Source organism: Mytilus edulis, chromosome 13, assembly GCF_963676685.1.
Source record: "Mytilus edulis chromosome 13, xbMytEdul2.2, whole genome shotgun sequence".
Classification (NCBI taxonomy): domain Eukaryota; kingdom Metazoa; phylum Mollusca; class Bivalvia; order Mytilida; family Mytilidae; genus Mytilus; species Mytilus edulis.
In genome coordinates, this window is record NC_092356.1 from 58,893,149 (window position 1) to 58,904,874 (window position 11,726).

At 31.8% G+C, this 11,726-nt stretch overlaps 1 protein-coding gene across 1 annotated transcript; it reads right to left on the reverse strand.

The window, feature by feature from the left end:
* Positions 1–2,111: 2,111 nt before the first annotated feature.
* Positions 2,112–11,447, reverse strand: LOC139500948 (uncharacterized). The gene is made up of 7 exons (XM_071289875.1): positions 11,341–11,447; positions 10,864–10,947; positions 9,778–10,095; positions 9,164–9,343; positions 6,505–6,731; positions 5,449–5,601; positions 2,112–2,521 (listed from the first exon to the last, which is right to left on the reverse strand). Exons 2-7 carry the CDS (start codon positions 10,943–10,945, stop codon positions 2,168–2,170), a joined length of 1,314 nt encoding a protein of 437 aa, XP_071145976.1. The 5' UTR covers positions 10,946–10,947; positions 11,341–11,447; the 3' UTR covers positions 2,112–2,167.
* Between the last annotated feature and the right edge of the window lie 279 nt (positions 11,448–11,726).

Consider the following 11,726-nt stretch of genomic DNA (forward strand, 5'->3'; position numbering starts at 1 on the left):
CAAGCGTGCTGTATCAGCCACTCGTGATGATATCGATATCAGCACGGTTGCAAAAGCTTTATCACACCTTTAATCTGTATGACGTCACGTCATCGATTGCAGTCACTGTTGCAAAGGCTTTCAAATCCCTAATCTGTATGACGTCATGTCAAACCTATAATCTGTATGACGTCATGTTACATAAAAAACATCCACTTGAGGTATATGTATATAATAAAGTGTATATGATATGGCTTTTTCAATATCACACACCATATCAACCTTCAAGCAGAGCTCTTGGGATTATATTGGTGTCTCAGGTTGATACGGATGCGATATTGAAAAAGCCATATGATATTCTCTATATATTTTCTGTTGTGTGTTTTTTGACAAAACCTTATATCTACAAACAAAAGACAAGGGATACTGAAGCAATAGTTCAACTTGTAATTGGAAAAAGAAAAAGAACTGGCAATGCCATGGCAAAATACAAAAAAAAACAACCATGAAATAAACATCAGGACACAAAACAACATAGAATAATTAGTGTATCTCATATCATTTTGTTTGATAAAAGGGCACCAAGGAAGAACTATGACATAATAAATTAAACATACAAATTTTAAATTTTATTATAAACTTTAAAATTGTCGGGTACATTTGTAATAGCTGAGATATCAACATCATACACACAGACTTGACTCACACATTTTCTTTATGTAATCAGCATTATTTGGTTCCTTTGATGTCATGATTTTTTTTTATTCTTATTATTCTCAGAAGGCATTATTTGGTTCCTTTGATGTCATGATTTTTTTTTATTCTTATTATTCTCAGAAGAAATGCTTTTAAGAAAAAAATCACTTTGTAGCTAATTAAATTTTGAATGATTTGTTTCATTTTCCCAATCCAATAAATAAATGCATTTCATATTGTGTATTAAAGTCTTATCAAAAATATTGATGTATAGAGTTTCTTGCAATTTTTTTAAAGTTAAAAACCCAAAATATCAAAGATGAATCACCTTGACCAGATCTACAAATAATTCAACATGTCTAAAATTATCAGTCTACCCAATATAAGAGTTAAAATGGTCACATAAGGCAACAACTCTTACAATCATGTTCACTTATTTGTTAGATAATTCCTTGTAGATGTTTTTGCAATTTAAGTCTTTCTATTTAAACAGTCCAGGAAATAATAGCCATAACACAAAAATAAATGGTATCATCATAACTAATGATGTACTCCTCAACATTCTAAAGGAGTGTTGTTTTTTTCAAAATGTACAGATGGTAGATTTTAACATTCTGAACATTACTGCATGTCAGATTCAACTATTCTAAAAATTTGCAGATCTATGTTAAACAACAATTTTCATTTTTCTATTTTTAGGCATGTGTTGGGTAGTTAAGATTCATCACACAGAATATTTATTCTTGATTCTCTAATGTTGAATGTAGCCTAAGCCAATATATATACATTAACAAGGAGATATGGAATCTGAATTATAAAAATTTAAAGGGAGATAACTCATGATTTTTCAATATAAATTTAAAAAGAAACGTACTGAAAATTTATACCATTTGCTATGTAGCAGGAAAACAATATTTATTTTCTTATTCTGAAGGTATTTAATGAAACCAATTCATCAAACATTCTTTTTAAGTAATCGTGAGACTGATGGACGGACTGATGGAAGGACTGACAGATGGATGGACTGACAGACTGATGGACGGACTGATGGAAGGACTGACAGATGGATGGACTGACAGATGGATGGACTGACAGATGGATGGACTGACAGATGGATGGACTGACGGAAGGATGGACAGAGGTAAAACAGTATACCCCAACTTTTTTAAAGCTCAGGGGTATAAATAGAATATATATATATATTTTTTTTTTTTAAAGGAGAATATTTTCTAACTTTAGTTGCTAAAATAAGAAAGAGAAAACTATCCAACAAAAAGTTGCTAAAATAAATTTGAAACATAAATTGAATGTGCTTCCTCCTGTTTATAAATATATACTCTATTGTTTGGTTGTCATCTGTTATTTCATCTCATTTAAAAGAAAATGTAAATTGTTTATAATTTGATTTATATTTACACCATTTCATTATGATATCCATTATGACTAGATACTTAAATTTAAGATTTTACAGCATTATGGTTGTCAACTACAGTCAAACAGCAATAAGATCTAACTTTTTAGCACATTCACACAAACTGTGATGCCCTAGACTTTCAAAATATTCTAAGTGTGATTTTGAAAGAGTGATTCCTTCTTTAGGGGGTACTTTGGTGTTTTCTTTAGCATCAACACACTCAATATGATAATGCACTTTCCTAAATGATAAACATCTTCCTGTAGTATTAAAATAATCTTTTGGTATTCTTCGTCTGAAAACAAAATTCTTTGGAGGCTTTCTTGGCCTGTCAAATTTTCCACCACAATCATGGCATACTTTTTGCCTATAAAGTTTACACAAGAAGAATGGTGCCCCATTTTGATTTCTTTGACTTTTTTTTGTTTCTTCCTGAAAGCAAAGCAAAAAAATTATTATACATTATATGTCATCATTTTTCATTTTTAAAGTAAATCCAATATGTCAGTTATTTTAATTATCATGATTTACAAGATTATTATGTAATGACTTGATTAAATATCAACCTATAAAACAGAGCTATGTAATAGATGCTTTTATTTCAATATACATATTTTTTTATCTATTCTAGCTTTCAAGATAACGGCCAAATCACAAATAAACAGTTTACACAGAGATATATTGTGCCAGTATGTAATCGTACAGTCAAATACAAATGAAAATCTTCAAGGAAATGAGATATTCCAATGCTTGTATGACTGCATAACTTAATACCATTGGCTTATTGTAAATGGCTTCCCTCATACTAACCTTAAAACACAAACTTTAACAAATAACAAAGCATGCGCCGAAGACAAACTGATTAATGAATATTTAAAAACATCCGCTTATGTTCTTATCGACATATATGTGAAAATTTTCAACCTAGTTTTCGACTCCGGAAAAATTCCAAAACAATTATGGGTCCAAGGAATGATAAAACCTGTCTACAAGAACAAAGGTGACAAACGCAACCCCAAAAATTACAGACCAATAACTATTGTGAGCTGTTTGGAAAAGTCTTTACAGCGGTATTAAATGAACCCCTTAAAAGATTCTCCGAACAAACATCTCTTCTTAAAGAAAATCAAAATGGTTTCCGAGAAAAATACTCAACAATTGATTGTGCGTTTCTTCTGAACTCTCTAATTGAAGTTTTACAACACTCAAGAAAGAAACTATTTTGCGCATTTGTAGACTTTGAAAAGGCCTTCAATACGGTTAATCGTAATTTCTTATGGTTTAAAATGTTGAACACCAATATAAAGGGGAAAATGTTTAATACTATTTTTAGCATGTACCAGAATATTAAATCCAGCTTGAGCTATAATGGTCAAACTTGTGAACCTTTCGCTTGTGAAATAGGTGTCAGACAAGGAGAAAATCTGTCACCGTTTTTATTTTCTTTATACTTGAATGACCTAGAAGACTATCTCATCTCGGAAAATGTTTTAGGTATGAACACAATAAGTAAAGATATAGAAGAAAAACTTGGAACTTTAATGAAATTATTCATAATTCTCTACGCAGACGACACTGTAATCATGGCAGAATCACCTGACCAACTGCAACATGCACTTAACAAATTTAAAAAGTATTGCGAGACCTGGAAGATGCGAGTAAATGTTTCTAAAACTAAAATCTTAATTTTTTCAAAAGGAAGAACTACAAACCCTCCACTTTTCCGATTCAACAATAATCATATTGAAACTGTAAAACACTTTAACTACTTAGGAATTATTTTCAGCAAAACAGGCAGCTTTAAACAATGCAAACAACATCTAAAGGACAAAGCAACAAGTGCAATGTACGAAGTTTTAAGGAAGGGAAGAATTCACAATTTATCAATAAGATGCCATGTGGATTTGTTTGACTTACTGGTAAAACCTATTCTGCTATATGGATGCGAAATATGGGGTTACGAAAACTTAGATATACTAGAAAGAGTTCAAACTAAATTTTTTAAGCTACTTTTACATCTTAAGCCATCTACTCAAAACAACTTCATTTATGGAGAACTGGGTCTGTATCCCCTAGAAATAGATATAAAAACTAGAATTATATCTTATTGGACAAAGTTGATTACCGGTAAGGGAGCTACCATTTGATTTTTATGGGGGGGCTAGGATGAAAAATTTTGTCCTGCATTTTTTTTTAGTTGTAATCTCTGTCCTGCCTTTTTATTTTTCACTCTATTCGGTCCTGCATTTTTTTTTATTAGTTTATCCTGACTTTTTTTACCTAAATTGTCATCCTGCCTTTTTTTTTGGCAAAGTGTCTCATCCTGCCTTTTTTTTTTACTGAAAACTCCTGTCCTGCCTATTTTTTTCAAATTTCATCCTAGCCCCCCCCCCCATAAAAATCAAATGGTAGCTCCCTAAAGAAAGAAAGCTCGCTGCTGTAATGTTTAGATACCTTTTCAAGTTAGCACAAGAAACAACATTTCGATCGCGATCGTTAGACAAGATGAAAAGTATTCCAGACAATTGTGGATTCTCTTACTTATGGTCATTTCAAAACACATCACCTAACATTAAATCGATAATTAAACAAAGACTAGAAGATCAGTTTACACAGTCATGGTCATAAAGGTAAACGATTCGCCGAAAGCCCTGAATTATCGCCTATACAAGACATCACACAATTTCGAACACTACCTTAACGTACTTGATGATAAAGATGTAATAACAATGTCGCGGTTTAGGACAATGTACCATAAACTGCCGATTGAAAATGGTAGATGGCAAAACATTCCCTGAGAACAGAGAAAGTGTCATTTGTGCAGAGTTGCTATAGGTGACGAATACCACTATGTAATGGAATGCAGCAGTCTCTTGACAGATAGAACACTACTTATTGACAAGAAATACCCAACGAACTTTAATGTTTTAAAATTTAATGTTATTATGAACCAAAAACAGAAATCTAAACTTCGAATATTGTGCCAATTTATTAGAATTATAAATGACAAACTGGATTCTCTCTGATGTTAACCTGTCGACTATACTGATCATACCGTTGTAAAAAACTCATATTTAATGCTTTCTCAACAAATCTACATATATGCAATGTAATGTAAACTAATATGTTTTTCTGTATACCTTTGTCCAACTTAGGTGACACCAGAATAAAATAATATATAACATGTAAACTGTTACATGGAATGAGAGGTGTTAATTGCTAATTATCATGATTATACAACTGTACACCACAAAATACTAAATTATCATTAGATGTTTCCTTTAAACTGACCTCATTGCAAACTTTTACATCATGTACATGTAAACTATACATAAAAAGTCCTGATATACTATACTCACTGTGTCTTTTTTAATACTGCGAATCAGCTCTAATGACTCCAATGTAATATCTTCAATATTGTGAATTCTATCGTTCTCCAAATCATCAATCTTTAAAGTCTTAATTCTTTTTACTTCTTTCTCAAATTTCCCCCCTCCAAGTCTTACTATGGCCTATAACAAGTTAAAATTTGTTTACAAAATATAAAAAAAGGCAATACAGATGTGTGTATTTTTCGTAAAAATTTAAAACAAGGATGTCAAAATGTAAATGATATTAAATTAGGTTAAAAGGGGAAAAAAGTCGAAATACATTTTGTACTTTGGTGAATAATTGTTTTTTCTCTGCCTTTTGTACTGTCACGTGTATGCTTATTGGTATGATGTATACCAAAACTGTTGTTACTTTTTTACAGCCATGCATTGATTATTCGTTGCTTTGGAACTTTTGTAATTCTGTCAGACTCAGAATATAGCTTTTATTCAATACTGTCTGAAATCAGAGATACCCGACTCAATCACTGTGGGTTCATCTTGTATTTGTTTAATCTGTCCTCCAAATTATACTACAAGCAGCATGACAATGATGAGCTGTAACATGTGAGGACAGTTGAAACATTTTTATTACCAATGTTATTTCAACTGATCGCGCTGAGCTTACGTTTTAATTTGCATGAGGACAATCGATTTGAAAATGTGTGTGATTACGATGATTTCCGTTATAGTTATTTCTGATTTCTAATCACCTATCAGTGACCTCAAAGGAATTTACAAAAGATTGACTGCACAATGCATTGATGAGTGTATCCTAAAACATCTATCTATATATATATAGATGGACTGGTTTATTATGAGCGAACTAGATAAACTCCACCCAGTCAAGTGAAATAAATTGAGTAATATCAGCCTTTTTTTTTGAGATTATTGAATTTTCAAACCTGCTTTACCAGCTCCATTAAAGAAATTAATTGTTATGAAACAATAAAATAATCAAACTTTCTTTAACTATTGTTAAGTATGCAGAGTCTTATGTTTATAGAGATAATAAATATGTAATTCCTTTTTTCTCATACCTACCTCTGATAAATCTTTAAATTCCTTATTGAAATTTTCCAACTTTCCTTGTCCCATATGAGAGACCTTATTTCTGTGTTGGTGAAGCCTTTCAATGTCATCTGATTTAGTTAAATCACCAGGATTTGGTAAACAATTCCATCCTTGCTTTGGTGGAATAAGTCCTAATGTGTTTCTACATAATTTGTAGAGCAAGCTGATGTCAAATTCATTTGATGAAACTGCTTTGCCTGAAATAATTAAAATAAATTAGATGGGAAGTTTTGTATTCATGGTATTTCATGTTATAAATCTCAAACATGTCAAAAGAATCATATTTTGGTTAGTAATTAGGGTTCTGCACAATATTAAGTCCTTTGACCTTACATTAAAAAAAAATCACATTTAATCATTTGTTGATTACATACCCATCCCACTGTTCAAGTGATAAATGCATATAATTATGTATATATGTCGTGTACAAGTTGCGATTTTGTACAGGTTATAACTTGTACAAAAATATTGTACATGTTATAACTTGTATAATGCAAAAATACAAGTTATAACATGTACAAAAGTACCTCGTACATGCTCTTACCTGTACAAAATATTTCCTTAAAAATGGTTTTAACTTGTACCAATTTGAAAAATAAAGATATGTTTCTATTATTGCAACAGATGCTATTAACCTCAATAATTTTTCATCACTTTTTTTATTATTCATTTATGCTTGTGTGTTTTGTCCTTTTCTGATACAGTTAATGTCCAGGGGTCTGTATTGCGAAGCATTCCTAAAACCTTTTTATGACATGTCTTATGATCTTCTTATCTCATAAGCAACATGACGGGTGCCACATGTTGAGCAGGATATGCTTACCCTTCGGGAGCACCAAGATCACCCCTAGTTTTTGGTGGGGTTCGTGTTGTTTATTCTTTAGTTTTCTATGTTGTGTCGTGTGTGCTGTTGTTTGTCTGTTTGTCCTTTTAATTTTTAGCCATGGCATTGTCAGTTTTTTTTTCGATTATGAGTTTGACTGTCCCTCTGGTATTTTTCGTCCCTCTTTTATGAATATCTATTGTCCACTTTGAAGGCAATAGTAAAATACTTTCATTCTAGTTGACACTAAAAGACGTAAAAGGATAGCCAGGGTAGATTTCTCTACAAATAAGATATAGAATGGAAATAGGGAATGTGTCAAAGAAACAACAACCCGACCATAGAGCAGACAAAAGCACAAGGCCACCAATACCTGCTTTCAAAGTAGAGGATATATATCTAAAAAATCAAAATGACATTCGACTCATGCAATGTTCTTATAATCTATCAAAAAAAATAATAATTTGAGGCATTCATTTCACTGAACTTAATTGTATATAACAACTGAACTTGAAGGACATAAATTTATGGATGTGATCTCACCTGCTATACAGCAAATTAAAAACAATAATTTGATTAACTGCAATATATGCAGCATGCATGTATATGTTCCGGATCATGAGTATTTGGACCATACGTGTATGGTCATGACCATATGGGTATATACTCATATGGTCCGACCGTCCGCGTATGGTCGGGGTAATTAACATTCTGTTACAGTTTACTTTTATACTTCTTAACTCTTCATGGGGTATGACCGTTCATTAAAAAGACGCTATCATATAGGTAATTTTATTATTATTTTATAATAAAAAGATTAGCTAAAGAAAAAAAAGAAGTTTCACAAAGTTAATTTTACTTAATTGTCAAAACTATGATAAACACATTTTATACCGAAGGTCATTGCCGGTGGTCATTACCGATTTGTTATTAACGAGTGAATGGCACTATGAATATGTCGACTTAAATAATTTAATTTCAAAAATTTCTTTATGAACTGTTACACAAGAAGTCACTGGAAGATAACATAGTTTATTTAAAATGTCTTGTGAATATGGTGTATTGCAGTAATTTTTAGGAAATTTTAGATCTAGAACTTTTTAAAAACACCATAGACATCAAAATGTCCAAAGACCTCGGTATCACTGTACGCAGCTGCAAAAAGACTAGCTTTTCACTCACAAACAAAAGGTGTACATGAAAAGGGTCGTGCAAAACCAAGACTTGCAAATGCAAAAAAGCCATGATACCGTGTGGAAGTAAATGTCACCCAAGCCTACATGTAAGAATGTAACTAGAGATGAAAACTAACTATGGTATCAATATTTGATTTTTACGTAGTTTTTGAATTATAAATAATGTTATTTGAAATAAATACCTATATGGTCCAAATACTCATATGGTCCAGCCCGTTAATAACCAAACGAGTATGATACTCATATGGTCCAACCATATGTTTACGGTCGGACCATATGAGTATACGCGTATGGTCCAAATACTCATATGGTCCAGAACATATATACCATGTAAACTTGAGGTGACAGACTTTTTTAAAAGTTTTTCTTAAAGCTTAAGTTGCTGAGAAACTGCATGAAAAAATACAATGTAACTATATATTCAGCAGCAAACATGGATAACATATTTAGGATTTACAACTAATATCAATTTATGCAGTTTTCTTGTCTGCTATACTTGATCATCAGTGAATCTTGTGTTGAAAATCAGTTAGATTTATGTCAAGTAGTCACTGAACCATGAAATTGAGATAAGGGCCAATAGACTAAAACTATACCATGTGATACATACCTACTGGAAATAGAATCTTCATTTGATGCTGGTTACAATGCCGCTTAAAATTTATGTCACTTTGGTATTTTGACAAATGAATGCTAAGTTGGCTTGCTGGAACACGGGTATCAAAATAACATCTCAAAGCTTCTGTTCCCCTGTCATTCAGAAGTTTATATAGTATTTTTCTCTTTTCATCTAAAATACCAAAATCAAATCCAATCAACATGCTCATGATGCTCAGATGAAGACATCTTTATAAGTACTTATTACATACATGTATATATGTTCTTCTATATTGGCACCAAGCTATATATATTAAAAAATTTCTAAAGTGTTTGGAATACGAAACAATGAAAAAATATCATTTGATTATAACATAATTTAAACAAGATTGAAATGTTCAGCTGCCATTGTATAAATGATGATAAATATTGTGTATTACAATGTGTCATTGTGGTAAGATAATTCAAATATGGAAAAGTCCACAATCATCAATGATGTTTTATTTTTTTTTGTCATGCTTAACATGCTTAATTTCTCATAAATTTTATTCCTGACAAAAGTAAAGTTCTTTTTAAAACAGTTATATATACAAGTATTTCAATAATATGAATAAAAACTATGTGTACCTTGTTTTATGTGCACATTAAGCACAAACTGACTGCTGATGTAGTTATCGTCTTTACACAAAAGAAGCTGATAAGTTCCTTTGTCTGCAAGACAAACATCTTTAATGACCAGTTTTGCTTGCTTGAGATCTGTTGTACTGAGATGATATTTATTCAACAATAAATCTAAGTCTTCTGCTTTCCCTTTTTCAATGCGCTGCCACTTGGCAGTAAAGTGGGAGGCATCAAGTGATCCAATATTGCATTTAGCCACCAAAGAAGCTGTTTTCCCATATTCCACTTTTGATGGGCCTTTTAAATCTATTGTTGCTACTGGACCTGAAAATAAAAAAAAACAAATGACAGTATATAATCTATCAATATTTGTAATTTCCTTCTCATGTAATTCCTGACATCTTATCTCTCCTATTAAGATAAATTTGGCTGAAAAAGTGATTTTTACAAAATTTTGTATACACTTTATTAATTACAATGAATTAGAACTAATTCAGCTTATCTATTTTGAATTTATTTTCCCTATTTGCAGATGTCTGTACCCAAATTTGTATGTTGACCCCCTACCCCTTTATGGTTTATAAACCCCACCCCATTTTGTGCATGAATCAGGCTATATGGACCATGTTGTTAGTTGTGATATTTTCCTTTAATATGACCTTAGAAGAAAAGTTGGAGTTATAAGGGGTTTGTGAAAGGTCTGTTGTACTTTGAGGTTATTTTGGCATTTCTGTTTTTTTTTATATTTTAAAAGAGAAGAGATACATGTAAGCTATGATTGCAAATGAGACAACTACCCACCAAAGTTCAAATGCAGTGGATCATACTGTCAGCAATTATATATTATATTATCATGATTATAATCATAATACCATTGGCGGATCCAGGGGTGGGTGGGTCCGGGGGTTGGAACCCCCCTTTTTTGGGCTGATCAATGCATTTGACATATAGTTGGACCCCCCCTTTTTTAAAATGGCTGGATCTGCCCCTGAATACTCAATTAAGTCATGTAAGCTACATGTATAGTATATCTAAATAAGCATGTGTACTCAAATTTAATTCAGCTATTCCTCCAAGGTTGCAATTTCTTACCTTGGATTTTAGTTGTATCTGATGCAGAACGCTTCCTCTTCAGTGTACTACGAGGACTGCATGGCACCTCTGGCACATCCATTCCTATAAAATTGATTTGAGTATTATTGTTTACCATGTTAACCAAGCTTACTGCTTGTGTAATCGTTTGGTTTAAAGGGGGGAAATTAAAAAGATCAAGCCTGATCGATTTAAAAATAAAAACCAACATCAAAAATAATCTAAATTTGAGCTTCGTATGGGATTTCTATATGATCCGATCAACGCTCTTGTTATGTAAATATAATGTTATTGAACATCAACATACATGCATATAGTATTCATATTTAAAATCTCGTATTCGTATTCAAAAAAGAAGCGCCACTAAAATTAGGTCAATATGGCACGCAAGATGATACTCAAAATTTGGTATCTTAAAAATCCAATAAGAACGTTCATCTTCTGAGTAAATTCAATATCAAATCAAAACAACCTTACCAAAGGCACAAATCTGACAATGGAACACTCATCCAACACCAAGACTCCACTTTTCAATTTTTCAGAAGCGTCTTATTTAAGCTAAAAATAGAATGGGATTTTTTTTTTTAAATAACTACATATAATTAGAAAACCAAATACCGGGATAGGATAACAGTGGTTCCCGGTAAAGAAAACACTGCTCAAGGCAACATTGCTGATTATACTGTCATGTTAAATTCAAGCCTCCGAGTGCACTTATTTGAATACAATATTGATTCACTAATAGGGTCTTTGCATCGAAAATAATCACATTTATTCTGCAACCAGTTGTTGGCATGACACTAAAACCGCACATTTACCTCATCACGTATAGTATCAAGCTAGCGAACAAGAAGAAGTATTAA